Raw genomic sequence first — 17229 nt, 5'->3', positions numbered from 1 at the left:
CGTTTGTTGTAGAGCTGGTTTGGTGGTGCTGAATTCTCTTAGCTTTTGCTTGTCTGTAAAGCTTTTGATTTCTCCCTCCAATCTGAATGAGATCCTTTCTGGGTAGAGTAATCTTGGTTGTAGGTTCTTCCCTTTCATCACTTTAAGTATATCATGCCACTCCCTTCTGGTTTGTAGAGTTTCTGCTGAGAAATCAGCTGTTAACCTTATGGGAGTTCCCTTGTATGTTATTTGTCGTTTTTCCCTTTCTGCTTTCAAAAAGTTTTCTTTGTCTTTAATTTTTGCCAATTTGATTACTATGTGTCTCGATGTGTTTCTCCTTGGGTTTATCCTGTATGGGAGTTGCTGAGCTTCCTGGACTTGGGTGGCTATTTCCTTCCCCATGTTAGGGAAATTTTCGACTATAATCTCTTCAAATATTTTCTCTGGTCCTTTCTCTCTCTCTTCTCCTTCTGGGACCCCTATAATGCGAATGTTGTTGCGTTAAAGTTGTCCAAGAAGTGTCTTAGGCTGTCTTCTTTTTTTTTCATTATTTTTTGTTTATTCTGTTCCGCAGCAGTGAATTCCACTATTCTGTCTTCCAGGTCACTTATCCGGTTTTCTGCCTCAGTTATTCTGCTGTTGATTCCTTCTAATGTAGTTTTCATTTCAGTTATTGTATTGTTCATTTCTGTTTGTTTGTTCTTTACTTCTTCTAGGTCTTTTTTAAAGATTTCTTGCATCTTCTCGATCTTTGCCTCCATTCTTTTTCCGAGGTCTTGGATCATCTTCACTATCATTATTCTGAATTCTTTTTCTTGAAGATTGCCTATCTCCACTTCATTTAGTTTTTCTGGGGTTTTATTTTGTTCCTTCATCTGGTACATAGCCCTCTGCCTCTTCATTTTGTGTATCTTTCTGTGAATGTGGTTTTTGTTCCACAGGCTGCAGGATTGTAATTCTTCTTGCTTCAGCTGTCTGCCCTCTGCCCTATTATCTTTTAGATCTAGCTTAATTTCTTTTAGGGCCTAGCTCTCTGGGCATATTGTGATACACAAAACCTAGTCTATTCTTGGGCCAAACTATTTTTTCTGTAATTATGTACAACTAAAAGTCCCTCTTCTCTTTTCCTGGGGGAAAAATAGTCAACAGTCATCGTAGACCACCAAACTATTCAAAATGTTGTGGAACTACTTTCCATGAAGGCTTAAAGACTATGAATAGAAAGAAAGAAAGAAAAAGCACTCAGACTTAACTGTGAGAAATCAGGGCAGAATTATCCCAACGTCCTATACTATTTTAGTGAATTTGGTGGAAGAATTAAGGAATTGCTGGTATATACTCATTTCTAGAAGGATAAACATTCTCATTTCCAACCCAAAGCTTTCCATTGGTGTGCATAAAATTTTGACTTGTGTGTTCCTATCATCTCCCCCATCTAGTGCCTGGCCCTGACTTATAAGGGTTTCTTTTTTTTGCATATCTGATGCTGTTATGTCTCACCTTGCTCCCCTCGGCACTTCCTAGCTAACCTGGCAAGCATCCCTTGAGTTTCAAACAGCGAGGGATCTCATATGCCTTGCTGCCCCCTATTGGTGACCAAAGACAATCTTAGATTTTTAAAATTAATACCTATATTTGAGAGGTACTTCCTATAGAAGCTTTTTATAAAGTTTTAAAAAAATTGTATAAATATTATGTGATGATTTTATTTATAATTAATGGCTTTGTTTTTTAAATGTTTATTTTGACTTAGTTTTCTTCATAAATTTATAAGGAATTTCTTCAGTTCATGTCATGATCTTTTTCTAAAATTGGCATTGCATAACTGAAAGTGCAAGGCAAAGTTTTCTACCATCATTGCACGAAGATTTTCTTTCTTTGTACATTTAAACGAAGGAATTGATTTCTTATGGTTTTGAATGTAGTTCTTTAAATTGAAAACATACATATTGGATTTGCATATTGCTTTTTCAAAATGGGTTTCTTTTTTGTTTTGTTTTGTTTTAATGTTGTATTAGTCTATTTGGGCTGCCAAAAAAATATGCCATGGACTTGGTGGCTTAAATACAGAAATTTATTCTCATAGCTCTTGAGGCTGGAAGTCCCAGGTCAAAGTCCGGCAGGGTCAGTTTCTGGTGCAAACTCTCTTCCCAGCTTGATATCCTTAAAATGGTAGAGGGAGAGAGTGCTAGTGACTTTCCTCTCCTAATAATGTCACCAGCCCTATTGGGTTAGGACTCCATCCTACGACCTCATTTAACCTCTATCCCCTCCTCACAGGCCCAAATGCAGTTACATAGGGAGTTAGGGCTTCAACATATGAATTTGGAGGTGGGGGACACAAACAGCAAAATGATATGTGAATTTTAATAATCCAACTTATTTTATAATTAATCAAATTATTATTATTATTATTATTTTTAAAATCACATACCATGGGCTAAGAGTAAATGAGAATGGGATTGGTATTAGAATAATAAGGCATTACCCTCACCATGGTGAACTGATAACACAGTTAAGAAAATGAATTAAAATCAGACTAAAACAAGGAAAAATGATAAAAGTGCAAAGTACTAAATCATCATACTGTCTTTAATTACAAAAGAAGTTGTATGTGTGGGCTGGAATAACCAGAGAACTCTCCTAGGAAGAAATTTTATTTAGCCTCCTACTGAAAGATGACTAGGGTCTTATTAACTTCAGTGGAAGTGTAAAAGGAAGAATATTTCAACCCAGTATCCAGAGAGTGCTGGTTTGGAATATACATGGTATGGTCTTTGTTCTTTAGAAGTTTGCAATCAAATACCATAAATACTCAAGTCTGACAGCTTAGTGCTTTCAGAATTTGCTTAAATCACCTGATATTTTTTTACCAGGCTACTGCTGCTAACTGAAGCACTGGGTTATGTGTCTTGGGCTGAATGAAGCATGCCACAGAATCATTGATGTTGGGCTAAAAACCCTGAAACTCTTCCTTCCTTTGATTCTTTATTTGTTTGACTGCCTGGTGAGTCCAGAACAATTTCAGAGCATCCAGTGGAGCCCCTAACCATTCCAGAGGGCAAGAGGTTGGACACACTGATTGGTTTGAAAACCTTGATATCTAATTTTTTCCGTGGCTTCTCTGTAAGTTCAACTCAATAGTTCATTTATTTATTCCTCCAACCATAGGGAAAACAAGCCTGAAAACACCAGTTCATAACACTAAATTATGAATGTTAAAGACACACACAGCTCTACCTACCAGCAACACCTATGGGCAGAGCCTATCATACCGTGGACACTGACATATTTCTAATTATACCATTTCTTATCAAGTAAGTGTCGTGGGTTGATCAGAAAAACAGAAAATATCACCATGATCAAAATAAATCTATAATTTAAACTGGATTTTCTACCACTATCAGGCAAAAGGTTGTTTTTAAAAAAAGTTGTGCTGTAAATCACGTCTCCTTTTGCAGGATCTGGTATGAAGGAAAAATCGTGTGTTTGAAATTTGTCTCTGAATTTATCTCTAATTTCAAAATCATTTTCCTTCTTCTGTGAAGCCTATCCCCAGCCCAGGTTACTGCATTTCCCTTGTGCTCTCACTTCTGCTCTCCTCCATTAATCAAAGGAAAGTATCTGCTAACAGTCATGTAAAACCTGGTATGAATTTAAGTCATGGTGTTATCTCTCTTCAGGGAATTTATAATTTTGGATTTATCTATAATTCTGGAATAAATACCTTTGTCTCCTGCAAAAGAAGCTTTAGGCATGAGCATAGTAAAGAGAAGTGTTTTTGGAGTTGGGGACTTTCTGTTACTGTTGAAATCACACAAAGAGCTAGCAGTCAACTTTATTGAGAAGATTAGTATCTAAATTGTAAAATTATCTCAAAGTTAGGGATTTATGTAAAATGCAAGGTCAGAATTACAATGAAGGGACATATTACTTAAGTATTTTGGAGATGAGAAAATGAAACTAGCATTTATTGGGTATCATATGCCAGGAAATGTGCCAGGCATCCTCACATTTCTTTAGCTCATTTACAGCACTTCTGTAAATTCTTCACCCCATTTTACCATCAAGGAAACAAAGTTCTGGAGGTTAAGTTTCACAAATATCCTGCAGCTAGCAAATAATGGAACCACGTCTCCCTGGCTTCAAAGTCCATTATCTTGGTGTAGGAAAGAGAAAAGTTGTCAAAATACGTGACACTTAAACACATGATTTATTTTGCTCTATTAAAAATTTGCTTTGAACATTTTGAATTAAACTCCTTTAATCACAGGATAACATGTACTTTGTACCATACCACCTTGCTGGCTTTTAGTATGCAGAGCCAAGATGAATTGCCTTCAAAATTTTTTTCAATTTATTTCTTCTATCAGAAACTGTCTATAATAGAGGATGGTGAGGCTGTAATGCAGAAATTACAAGGTTATCGAAGACCTGCCTCATATGTAGTTGGCATATGTTGCTCTCCAACTAACCTATGGATATGAATATTTCTGTACTAATTGAAAGTAAGCTAGCCAAAGTCAACCTACACAATCATATGGGTGGAATAATCATATAATTTGAACCAAAAATTGGGACACATCAACAGACTGAATATTTGAAATTATGACTATTATGTTCTATCTAGAATATATGGTTAGCTTATTAAGGGTTAGGGGGCTAATTTTGTACTTTTTCTCAATTAAATTTAACTGTAGATTCACTTGAGAATGTGTTTTAATGCTTTACTGAATGAATCTACCCACTTTTACATTTTTTTGAGAAAAAGAAAAAAATTAGGCGGTAAATAGAAACTATTACTAAAGTCATATATATGAACCAAGGCCAGTTTGAAGCTGCACTTTTGTGCAAGGAAGCCCATTTTGTTTATTGCTTTCCAAAAAATTTAAAATATTAAGTGTGATTATTTTTCCAAACTTTTTAAGGTTACATTAAATCAATGTAAATAATAGCAATAAAGCTTGCTAACTTAAAAATGTGGGTTTTTAGGTGTATGCTTTAGATTGAATTATTAATTAACATTTTAATTGGAAATATTAATCTACAAAAGCAATAAAAAGTGTATTTTAACTCTTATTCTATCTAATATGAAGATAATATAGGTCCTTGCTTTTCCTATTTTCCCTCTGGTTACCTGTCCTTTTTTTTTTTTTTTAGGTTTCACATATTCATTACTGAGCTACACAGTGAGCAGTGATGAGGAAAGATCAAGAAAAGAGAAGAGAGCCATTCCATTTCTCCCATCAAACACAGGCAGCTGTTCCAGACAGTAGTGATGTTCTGATATGGTAAGGCACAGTTGACCTTAATAGCATAAGTGTGTGCCACTTCATTTGTGAGTCTCCTTATAGACCCAGCTTGGTTCTTCTCCAGTGTCTTCTCTTGGAGTTGTACCTGATTGTATTACCAGTTTTCATTTGAATCCATGGGGGAATGGGACGATTTTGCTTTTGTTTCTTGGCCAGGAATCGCTTGGTCCTGAAAGTGCTGTGAGAAGACATGGCGAGGAGGAAATTCAACTGCACATAGGATGGCAGACAAGAGAAAAGATCCCCTCTGGTTACCTGTCCTTGAGTAATCCTCTCTGCTTGTAATTATCATGACCAGAGATTGGATAGGAAAATAAAAGACTATAGGAATTACTCAGGACTTAATCTGTCCTTGCATATGATGGTGGTGGGGAAATAAGTTGAAAAAGGTACATAATGTGGTACTTGGGTTTTCTAAGGGCTCAGTTACATACTATTTATATTCCCAATTTGGCATAAAAAAATTGAGGCTCTGACGATGTAATTTATAAAATTGATACATGGTACTATAAAAGGTGGTTTCATAAAAATGTATTTTAAAATGTAATAACAAAACATTCTGGCTATCTTTAAAAAATAGACTTTGACTGATTTGGAAGTGCCCAGGTCACTTTAAAGAGAATCTTTATTAGTCTATAGAAAGTAATGTTTATAACAGCTTGAAACTCAAAGGAAAGGGAACTCGGGGAGAAGCATGTTCAATAATTTCCAAGGTAAAATGGATGCATACTGTGTATGCTCCTTTCATCTCATTTCTTACTGCCACAGCCTTTCAAGGAAGAAAATAATACATTCTTCATGGAAAAAAAGTGTAAAGAAGGCAGTATAAGAAAGGCATACTTTGAGAACTAATTGAAGTGCTCATGAGGCAAGTTAATGCTTTTTTGCCAATAACTTGTGTACTGATAGGTTAAAAGGATTTTGAACCCCTCTCTGAATCTGCCCCCTCCACACCCAAACTGGGATACATTTACTGAGAAAACAAGGATCTGGCATTTTAAAAACATTAAAAATATTTTATGTGAGTTATTTTTTACTTAGCACAGTAGAAGAAAATCAAGATTAATTCATCAGTATATAGTCACCTTAAAAGTGTGGAGGGCACTTCGATGGCCTCAATGGCCAGTAGAAGGTAATAAGTCAAAATGGGGAGGGAGCAGGCTGTATACAAAGTCGGCTCTAAACCCTCTTTTGCTGTGGTGCAGTTTTTGTGGACCGGATGGCTGAGAGATCCAACAGAGAGAAAGAAATCATCACCAGGATCAACAGAGATAGGAACAGGGGAAACTAGGAAAGCTGTTGTGACAAAGTCAATGATAAGAAGCCAGATCCCTGGGGTGGGTATCTGATCGTGAAGCAGAGAACAGCATGTCATTAAGAATTTGATCAAGATTGAATAACTTGATTTACTTACAAAATGACTCTTGCAGCCCTGGAGCATGGTACTCTTGCATGAACCACTGAAAAGTCTCATTACAAAATACAAAATAAATTTTTTTAAAAAGAAAAAATTAAAATGATCTTTGTCAAGTATATAAGTGAAAATAATATATAACTTTTTTTGTTTGCTTACTAGTAAAATTGAATTATTTTCCATACTTTTAAAATTTTTACTAGTTTTTCCCTGTCAACTGAATTTGGTGCCTTAATTTTAGTAAATATAATTTACCTCCCGTTTACTGATCATATATTACATGTAAAGCAGGGTGCCAATGTTTTGGAGAGGGGGCTGTGGAGAAATAAAAGAAATGACAAATCCCTTCTCTTAAAGCCATATACTGGGTTGGGGAGAACAGCTTGTGCAGAATAATGTGACAGAAGAAAGGAAAGGAATGTGGATTGGGAAAACGGGACAGCTACATGTAAAAAAATGAAATTAGAACACTAACACCATACATAAAAATAAACTGAAAATGGATCAGAGATCTAATGTAAGGCCAGATACTATAAAACTCTTAGAGGAAAACATAGGCAGAATACTCTTTGACATTAATCTTAGCAATATCTTTTTTGACCCACCTCCTAGAGTAATGAAAATAAAAACAAAAATAAACAAATGGGACCTAATTAAACTCAAAAGCTTCTGCACAGCAAAGGAAACCATAAACAAAACAAAAAGACAACCCACAGAATAGGAGAAAATATTTGCCAACAAAGCAACCAACAGGGGATTAATCTCCAAAATATACAAACAGTTCATGCAACTCTATGTCAAAAAAACAAACAATCCAATCAAAAAATGGGCAGAAGACCTAGACATTTCTCCAAAGAAGGTATACAGATGGCCAAAAAGCACATGAAAAGATGCTCAACATCACTAATTATCAGAGAAATGCAAATCAAAACTACAATGAGGTTTCACCTCACGCTGGTCAGAATGGCCATCATCAAAAAGTCTACAAACAATAAATGCTGTAGAGAGAGGGTGTGGAGAAAAGGGAACCCTCCTACACTGTTGGTGGGTATGTAAATTGGTACAACTACTATGGAGAACAGTATAGAGGTTCCTTAAAAAACTAAAAATAGAACTACCATATGACCCAGCAATCCCCCTCCTGGGCATATATCCAGAGAAAAACATAATGCAAAAGGATACTTGCGTCCCAGTGTTCATTGCAGCACTATTTACAATAGCCAAGACATGGAAGCAACCTAAATGTCCATTGACAGATGAATGGATAAAGAAGATGTGGTACGTATATACAATGGAATACTACTCAGCCATAAAAGAGAATGAAATAATGGCATTTGCAGCCACACAGATAGACTTAGAGATTATCATACTAAGTGAAGTAAGTCAGACAAAGACAAATATCATATGTTATCACTTATATGTGGAATCTAAAAAATAGTACAAATGAACTTATTTACAAGACAGAAATAGAGTCACAGATGTAGAAAACGAATTTATGGTTACGGGGAGGTGGGAGGAGGGAGGGATAAATCAGGAGCTTGAGATGAACTTACACACACTACTATACATAAAATAGATAACTAATAAGGACCTACCGTATAGCACAGGGAACTCTACTCAGTACTCTGTAATGACCTATATGGGAAAAGAATCTAGAAAAGAGTGGATATATGTATACATATAACTAGTTCACTTTGCTGTAGAGCAGAAACTAATTCAACATTGCATTGTAAATCAACTATACTCCAATAGAAATTTTAATAAAGAGAAAGAATGGGGAAAGGAGGGGGAGTGTTAAATGCAGACACACTTTGGAGCAGCTAGCTTCAAGGTTCTAAACAGAACCACTGGTGAGTGGAGCTCACACACCTCCTTTGAGTTCTGTTCCAGTGGTCAATGTTGGAGAAATATCTTTGGGTCTGGAGGCAGAAGAGCAGGACAGAGGGACAATCCAAGAAGCCCTCTGAGACTCAGTGAATGCTTTCTAACATGTTTACTTGCTGGCTCATGAGTTGAAAATGGCAAGAAAATGTCAGGTTTGACTTCCAGTGAGATAAAACAGTGTTCTGCCAACGAGGTCCTGTAAAGGGCTTACTTTGGGCTCCTACCTTCATTCGGGATATGTGCTCAAAGTGTATATTCCTGGGGCCACTGGCTGAAGGTCTTTCCATTTTAGGGAAAGCAAAATGTAGAGAAGATATTTTATCCTATGTTGTACCCTGCCTCTGGGCGTTGACAGTGTGCCCAGCCTTCAGCAGGGAGAGTCAAATTTGGTTATTTTTCCGCAGTCTTTGATTAATGAGCAGGACAATTCATCCCAGTCAGAACCATGTTAGTGACTTTCTCAGTGGTTCTCAACTGGAGAAGGAAGTCAGCAGATGGCTGGGAAATACCCACCAGCTGTTTACAGTCAGTCTGAGGCTTGTTAAGCTCGTTCTTCCAGGAATCTCATGTGGACACCATGCTACTTTATGCACATTTTCAAAATTCCTTTTTTGCCCTTGGTTCAACTATCAAATGGTTGAATTGTTTAAGTGAAATATTTTGCAGGTCTCTCTGAGATTGGTTGGATACTTATGTGAAGACAGAAAATTATATGACAGGTTTAGTAGTGACAGCGTGGACATGAGACTCGGTACCTCTGCTAAAACATGGAAGTTGATCCATCTATCAATCATTTTCTGAATTAAGAATTGGATAGTGGAGAAAGCACTTAGATTCTTTTCCTGGATGTATCATTTATTTATCACCAGAGTGATTCTGGGTTTTTCAATGAACTACTCCGAATTGTAGTTTCCTTTACTCTGCAAAATGGGGATTGTAAGCAGCAAGCCAGCATACTTCACTGGGTATTATAAAGATCTAAAAAGACTGCATAAACGAAAGAATTTACAAAGTATACACATGATACAGATGTGAAGACTTACTGCCAATAAAGGGTATGTGCAGATCACCTATGATGTTCCTGACACAGCTCTAGGTTTTTGGAAGATACTGAAGATAAAAGGTGTGGCTCCTGCCCTCAACATCTATATGGTCCAGGTAACTGAGGAGCAGCACAAGGCAGTATCTAAATCAAGACCTAAAGGGGCTGATGGAAAAGAAGTGCCATCAGAGTTTAGAGAAGAATGAGACGAGCAAGGGTTAATGTGCAGATAGACAACATTATGGGGGAGGTAGGCATTGAGTTGCACTTTAGAACAGGGAAATGGGTGAACTGAGAGGACAGAAATTAAAAGAAGCTGAAAAGAACTTAAAATTCGAAGTTCAACCTTTTCCAAAAATGTCCTTTGCCTACTATGTTCACTGTCAAACTCCTTATTTACAAGTTAACCCCTTTCTAAACCCTAGGAATTCTTTTCTGACCCTCCCAAATGGAGCCGGTCATTCTCTCCTCTAGTGGTTCCTATCCTCAAAAGATACACATTTACATTATTGAAAGTATCTCATTGTGTCAAAACAGTAATATAAATACCATTTTAAAAATGAGACAGACCTGGGTTCTACACCCAGTTTTACTGCTGACTCTCTGACTTAGGGCAAATCATTTACCCTTCACCAGTTGAGTAAATCTTTCATCTGTAAGCTAGAAATGATAATAACAACATTATTATTCTGAGCATTAAATAAGGAATAGTGTCTCAATGAGTCCTGTGTGTAGTGAACACTTCAGAAATGATGTCCGTTGTTAATTCTATGGATCTGTTGCCCTCATTGGTTAATGTGGAACTCTCATTATGCTTTTCTTTAGATACTACCGTCTAGGCTGGGGCCAGACACAGAGTAGGTACCTGGTAAATATTTGAACCAAAATGAGCATTCAAGATGGAGGAGGCATTTTAGGAAGTGGCAACAACAAAGATACAGAAATAGAAATAGAGATAATCTGTGTGAAAAATAGTGAGCGTGGAAGTGGGAGGGGAGAGATAATGAAATAATTCCTCTGATCTGATGAGAGGAAAGATTTATATTGGAGAATAAATTACGCTAGATGGATTCTTGGGGCACAGTTTGAGGAGGACCAGGATTTTGGGTTTGATGTAGTGGGTAATAGGGAATCATAGTTTTTTGAGGAGGAGTGACATGATGAAAAATGTTGAGTAAATAGATTAAGGCTTCCCTGGTTCAATAAGCAAATTATTTTTAGAGTAAAAGCTATATCACTATGACCACTTATGACTATAATTTGTCGCCTTCTCACTCGATTGTAAGAGAAACAAGTCAATATTGTTCTCTTCTTTCCAAGTTTTTAAAGGAAAAAGAAACACTATTTTTCATACTTGATATGGCTGTGTGGCGAGTCTCCTTCAGATCAGTGAAAGTACTCCTCTCTGAAGATATTGAAGGATGTCTTAACGATAATGATTAATGACTTAAAAACACGCATAAATCTTTGAGGAATGAACAAACCACTATTAGAGCCATATGTTGCCCTCACTCTTTGCATGGAACTTCTACGAAAGTCGCTAGGAGTTCAGTGGAATGGTGAGGGGAAGCATATGGCCCTAGATCTGAACTAAATTAGTAACAGTATGAAAACACAGTTAAATAGTGATAATCCCCCTTGTTATCCAGATTTTTTCCTTTTTCAGACCACCTTGTGGTGTATAGTTAACTACAAAAAAGATACTTGTTAAATGGGGAGAGCCAACCTGCGAGGAGAAACCATGTAGCATATCTTTTGAAACAAGCTGAAGAGGCAGTGATTTGGGGCTTTGTTGCTCAGGACTGCCATGGAGTCATTTAGAGATCAAAAAAGAGTGTAACCCGACGACTATGCATTAGGCACTCCATCTGGCTCTGTCCCACACTGTTGCCATAGTCACCTATCTCCTAGCAACAATGAACAGCATTTTCATGTCTCTAAAGTGACAAAGCATGCAAGTGAAAAATATAGATGTAATCACAATAGGATAATAATCTGAGAGGTTATCTTATGGTCAAAGTTCACTGTGAAGATCTATATGAATCTGTGGTTTCACGATCCTCTCTCCTGTGATGGGTTTTGATAAGAAAATGCATTGGCTCAAATTGAGGCAGCCCAACAGCTTCCTACTGAATATAAAGACTACATATATCATTACAAAGAACATGGTAAACGGGAAGTTTATTTTAAAAGGTGGACAAACACAATTATCAGTTTGAATAACCTGACAATCATTATCTAGATCTCTGGGTAGAAGGGACTGGGGATGGAAAAACCCTGGCCTTCGGTCTGGGAAGAAGGAATATTCCATCCTGACAAATTCAGGATCAAACAGTCCATTAGCAGCCTTTGCAATGAGCAATGAGTCTCAATTGAGGTCACTAATCAGAAGCAGTAAAGAAGCTGAAATAAAGATAAAAGGAAAAGGCTATATGCATCATGCTTGTCTTTGAGGCAAAGTGAAAAACAAACTATGTGACACTACTTAGAGGATCTTTAGCTGTTTATTTCTAAATGTTTGTACCATATTTCAGATAATTTTTATTTAAATATTCTGCCAAAAGAAATCCTTTGAGATACCAGCCTTGTTTTTTTTTAATGTCACAGCATTGAATCCTAATAAACCTTGCTATTATACTGACCCATGTGCATAAAATGAGAACTCAGAAGAGTTTAGACATCCACACAGAGGTTAGCAACAAAGAAATCAATGCCAGTTTTCATCTTTAAATGCCATTTTGTGTATTATTTACTAGTTTCGTCACCTATGTCCCATGACCCACTTTTCCTTTAGAAAGAAGAATGCATAGGTCTTTCCTGATTTTGTATCAGAACGTATGCATTTGATAAATGTCAATGAAAGATGCACACTGTGGGAAGTAGATTCAGGAATGTCTCTGAGAGATGTCACTTGAGGGGAAGTAGAGCATCAAAACAGTGTTGACTCCAGGATGAAATAAATAATCCCCACACCTAGGCAGGCTATTACAATGTGTTTACACATTACATGCAGAGCTGAGTTTAGCTGTGCTAACCACTTTGTCAGAAAATCCTCCTGAAATTAAATAATCATAGAAGATAGGTGAGTGCTGATTTTGTGAAATAAACAGTGATTGAGGAAAGAAGAAAAACCAGCAGGACTCAGCATGAAGCAAATTAATTCATGCTGGAGATTTACACTCCAGAAGAAATTAAATCGCCCACTTCCTAATCAGTACAGTTCTTGGCATGCCATTTCTTTCTCTTTCCTCCTAAATTTGTTTCACGTTAGAGCTCCTTAATTTTTCTTTCCACTATTTTTATTTTATTTTATTTATTTATTTTTTGGGAGCTAGGAGATAATTGATTAAATGGATACATGGAAATTTTTTTATGGGCTTTCATTTTACTTTATTTTTTTAACATCTTTATTGGAGTATAATTGCTTTAAAATGATGTGTTAGTTTTGTTATAGATGTATAACAAAATGAATCAGCTATACATATACATATATCCCCATATCTCCTCCCTCTTCTGTCTCCCTCCCACCCTCCCTATCCCACCCCTCAAGGTGGTCACAAAGGACTGTGCTGATCTCCCTGTGTTATGTGGCTGCTTCCCACTAGCTATGTATTTTACATTTGGTAGTGTATATATGTCCATGCCACTCTCTCACTTCGTCCCAGCTTACCCTTCCCCATTTCCGTGTCCTCAAGTCCATTCTCTACAATTGCATCCTTATTCCTGTACAGCCCCTAGGTTCTTCAGCACCATTTTTTTTTTTTTTTTAGATTCCATATATATGTGTTAACATAAAGTATTTGTTTTTCTCTTTCTGACTTACTTCACTCTGTATGACAGACTCTGGGTCCATCTACCTCACTACAAATAACTCAGTTTCGTTTCTTTTTATGGCTGAGTAATATTCCATTGTATATGTGTGCCATATCTTCTTTATACATTCATCTGTCGATAGACACTTAGGTTCCTTCCATGTCCTGGCTATTGTAAATAGAGCTACAATGAACGTTATGGTACATGACTCTTTTTGAATTATGGTTTTCTCAGGGTATATGCCCAGTAGTGGGATTGCTGGGTCATATGGTAGTTCTATTTTTCATTTTTTACGGAGCCTCCATATTGTTCTCCATAATGGCTGTATCAATTTACATTCCCACCAACAGTGCAAGAGGGTTCCCTTTTCTCCACACCCTCTCCAGCATTTATTGTTTATAGATTTTTTGATGATGGCCATTCTGACTGGTGTGAGGTGATACCTCATTGTGGTTTTGATTTGCATTTCTCTAATGGTTAGTGATGTTGAGCATCCTTTCATGTGTTTGTTGGCAATCTGTATCTTCTTTGGAGAAATGTCTATTTAGGTCTTCTGTTCATTTTTTGGATTGGGTTGTTTGTTTTTTGATATTGAGCTGCATAAGCTGCTTGTAAATTTTGGAGATTAATCCTTTGTCAGTTGCTTCGTTTGCAAATATTTTCTCCCATTCTGAGGGTTGTCTTTTCATCTTGTTTATGGTTTCCTTTGCTGTGCAAAAGCTTTTAAGTTTCATTAGGTCACATTTGTTTATATTTGTTTTTATTTCCATTTCTGTAGGAGGTGGGTTAAAAAGGATCTTGCTGTGATTTATATCATAGAGTGTTCTGCCTATGTTTTCCTCTAAGAGTTTGATAATGTCTGGCCTTACACTTAGGTCTTTAATCCATTTTGAGTTTATTTTTGTGTGTGGTTTAGGGAGTGTTCTAATTTCATTCTTTTACATGTAGCTGTCCAGTTTTGCCAGCACCACTTATTGAAGAGGCTGCCTTTTCTCCATTGTATATCCTTGCCTCCTTTATAAAAAATAAGGAGACCATATGTGCGTGGGTTTATCTCTGGGCTTTTTATCCTGTTCCGTTGATCTATATTTCTCATTTTGTGCCAGTACCATACAGTCTGGATGACTGTAGTTTTGTAGTATACTCTGAAGTCAGCAAGCCTGATTCCTCCAGCTCTGTTTTTCTTTCTCAAGATTGCTTTGGCTATTCGGGATCTTTTGTGTTTCCATACAAATTGTGAAATTTTTTGTTCTAGTTCTGTGAAAAATGCCATTGGTAGTTTGATAGGGATTGCATTGAATCTGTAGATTGCTTTGGGTAGTATAGTCATTTCACAGTGTGGATTCTTCTAATCCAAGAACATGGTATATCTCTCCATCTGTTGGTATCATCTTTAATTTCTTTCATCAGTGTCTTATAGTTTTCTGCATACAGGTCTTCTGTCTCCTTAGGTAGGTTTATTCCTAGGTATTTTATTCTGTTTGTTGCAGTGGTAAATGGGAGTGTTTCCTTAATTCCTCTTTCAGATTTTTCATCATTAGTGTATAAGAATGCAAGAGATTTCTGTGCATTAATTTTGTATCCTGCAACTTTACCAAATTCATTGATTAGCTCTAGTAGTTTTCTGGTAGCATCTTTAGCATTCTCTATGCATAGTATCATGTCATGTGCAAACGGTGACAGTTTTACTTCTTCTTTTCTGATTTGGATTCCTTTTATTTCTTTTTCTTCTCTGATTGCTGTGGCTAAAACTTCCAAAACTATGTTGAATAATAGTGGTGAGAGTGGGCAACGTTGTCTTGTTCCTGATCTTAGTGGAAATGGTTTCAGTTTTACACCATTGAGAATGTTGTTGGCTGTGGGTTTGTCATATATGGCCTTTATTATGTTGAGGTAAATTCCCTTTGTGCCTACTTTCTGGAGGGTTTTTTTTTAATATTTTCTTTATTTAGTTTCTGTGTATTTTATATTCAAGTGTAAGCCTCCATTCTTTTTATTATTATTATTAGTTTCTGCTTTATAACAAAGTGAATCAGTCATACATATACATCTGATCCCACATCCCTTCCCTCTTGCGTCTCCCTCCCTCCCACCCTCCCTATCCCACCCCTCCAGGTGGTCACCAGGCACCGAGCTGATCTCCCTGTGCTGTGCGGCTGCTTCCCACTATCTATCTACCTTATGTTTGGTACTGTATATATGTCCATGCCTCTCTCTCGCTTTGTCACAGCTTACCCTTCCCCCTCCCCATATCCTCAAATCCATTCTCAAGTGGGTCTGTGTCTTTATTCCTGTTTTACCCCTAGGTTCTTCATGACATTTTTTTCCCCTTAAATTCCATATATATGTGTTAGCATACGGTATTTGTCTTTCTCTTTCTGAGTTACTTCACTCTGTATGACAGACTCTAGGTCTATCCACCTCGTTACAAATAGCTCAGTTTCGTTTCTTTTTATGGCTGAGTAATATTCCATTGTATATATTTGCCACATCTTCTTTATCCATTCATCCGATGATGGACACTTAGGTTGTTTCCATCTCCGGGCTATTGTGAATAGAGCTGCAATGAACATTTTGGTACATGTCTCTTTTTGAATTAAGGTTTTTCTCAGGGTATATGCCTAGTAGTGGGATTGCTGGGTCATATGGTCGTTCTATTTTTAGTTTTTCAAGGAACCTTCCTGGAGAGTTTTTATCATAAATGGGTGTTGAATTTTGTCAAACCCATTTTCTGCATCTATTGAGATGATCATATCGTTTTTATCCTTCAATTTGTTAATATAGTGTATCACATTGATTGATTTGCATATATTAAAGAATCCTTGCATTCCTGGGATAAACTGCACTTGATCATGGTGTATGGTCCTTTTAATGTGCTGTTGGGTTCTGTTTGCCAGTATTTTTGTTGAGGATTTTTGCATCTATATTCATCAGTGATATTGGCCTGTAGTTTTCTTTTTTTGTGACATCTTTGTCTGTTTTTGGTATCAGGGTGATGGTGGCCTCGTAGAATGAGTCTGCTGGGAGTGATCCTCCCTCTGCTATATTTTGGAAGAGTTTGAGAAGGGTAGGTGTTAGCTCTTCTGTAAATGTTTGCTAGAATTCGCCTGTGAAGCCATCTGGTCCTGGGCTTTTGTTTGTTGGAAGATTTTTTTTTTTTTTTTTTTTTTTTGCGGTACGCGGGCCTCTCACTGCTGTGGCCTATCTCGTTGCGGAGCACAGGCTCCGGACGCGCAGGCCCAGCGGCCATGGCTCACAGGCCCAGCCGCTCCACGGCATGTGGGATCTTCCCAGACCGGGGCACGAACCCGTGTCCCCTGCATCGGCAGGCGGACTCTCAACCATTGCGCCACCAGGGAAGCCCTGTTGGAAGATTTTTAATCACAGTTTCAATTTCAGTGCTTGTGATTGGTCTGTTTATATTTTCTATTTCTTCCTGGTTCAGTCTCAGAAGGTTGTGCTTTTCTAGGAATTCGTCCATTTCTTCCAGGTTTTCCATTTTATTGGCATACAGTTGCTTGTAGTAATCTCTCATGATCTTCTGTATTTCTGCAGTGTCAGTTGTTACTTCTCCTTTTTCATTTCTAATTCTGTTGATTTGAGTCTTTTCGCTTTTTTTCTTGATGAGTCTGGCTAATGGTTTATCAATTTTGTTTACCTTCTCAGAGAACCAGCTTTTAGTTTTATTGATCTTTGCTATTGTTTCCTTCATTTCTTTTTCATTTATTTCTGGTCTGATCTTTATTATTTGTTTCCTTTTGCTAACTTTGGGATTTTTTTTG

The 17229-nt window shown here is 37.1% G+C and overlaps 1 protein-coding gene across 1 annotated transcript; it reads right to left on the bottom strand.

Annotated features, from left to right (window-relative positions):
• Window positions 1–5330: 5330 nt before the first annotated feature.
• Window positions 5331–5486, bottom strand: LOC308616651 (large ribosomal subunit protein eL39-like; the record flags this gene model as incomplete). Its single annotated transcript, XM_081232959.1, has 1 exon — window positions 5331–5486. One exon carries the CDS (start codon window positions 5484–5486, stop codon window positions 5331–5333), a length of 156 nt encoding a protein of 51 aa, XP_081089085.1.
• Window positions 5487–17229: the final 11743 nt, after the last annotated feature.

The sequence above is a fragment of the Mesoplodon bidens genome (genome assembly GCF_964165515.1).
Source record: "Mesoplodon bidens genome assembly, chromosome: 4".
NCBI classification, from domain to species: domain Eukaryota; kingdom Metazoa; phylum Chordata; class Mammalia; order Artiodactyla; family Ziphiidae; genus Mesoplodon; species Mesoplodon bidens.
Note: the sequence above shows the minus strand (reverse complement) of the source record. Positions and strands in the feature narration are given on the sequence as shown.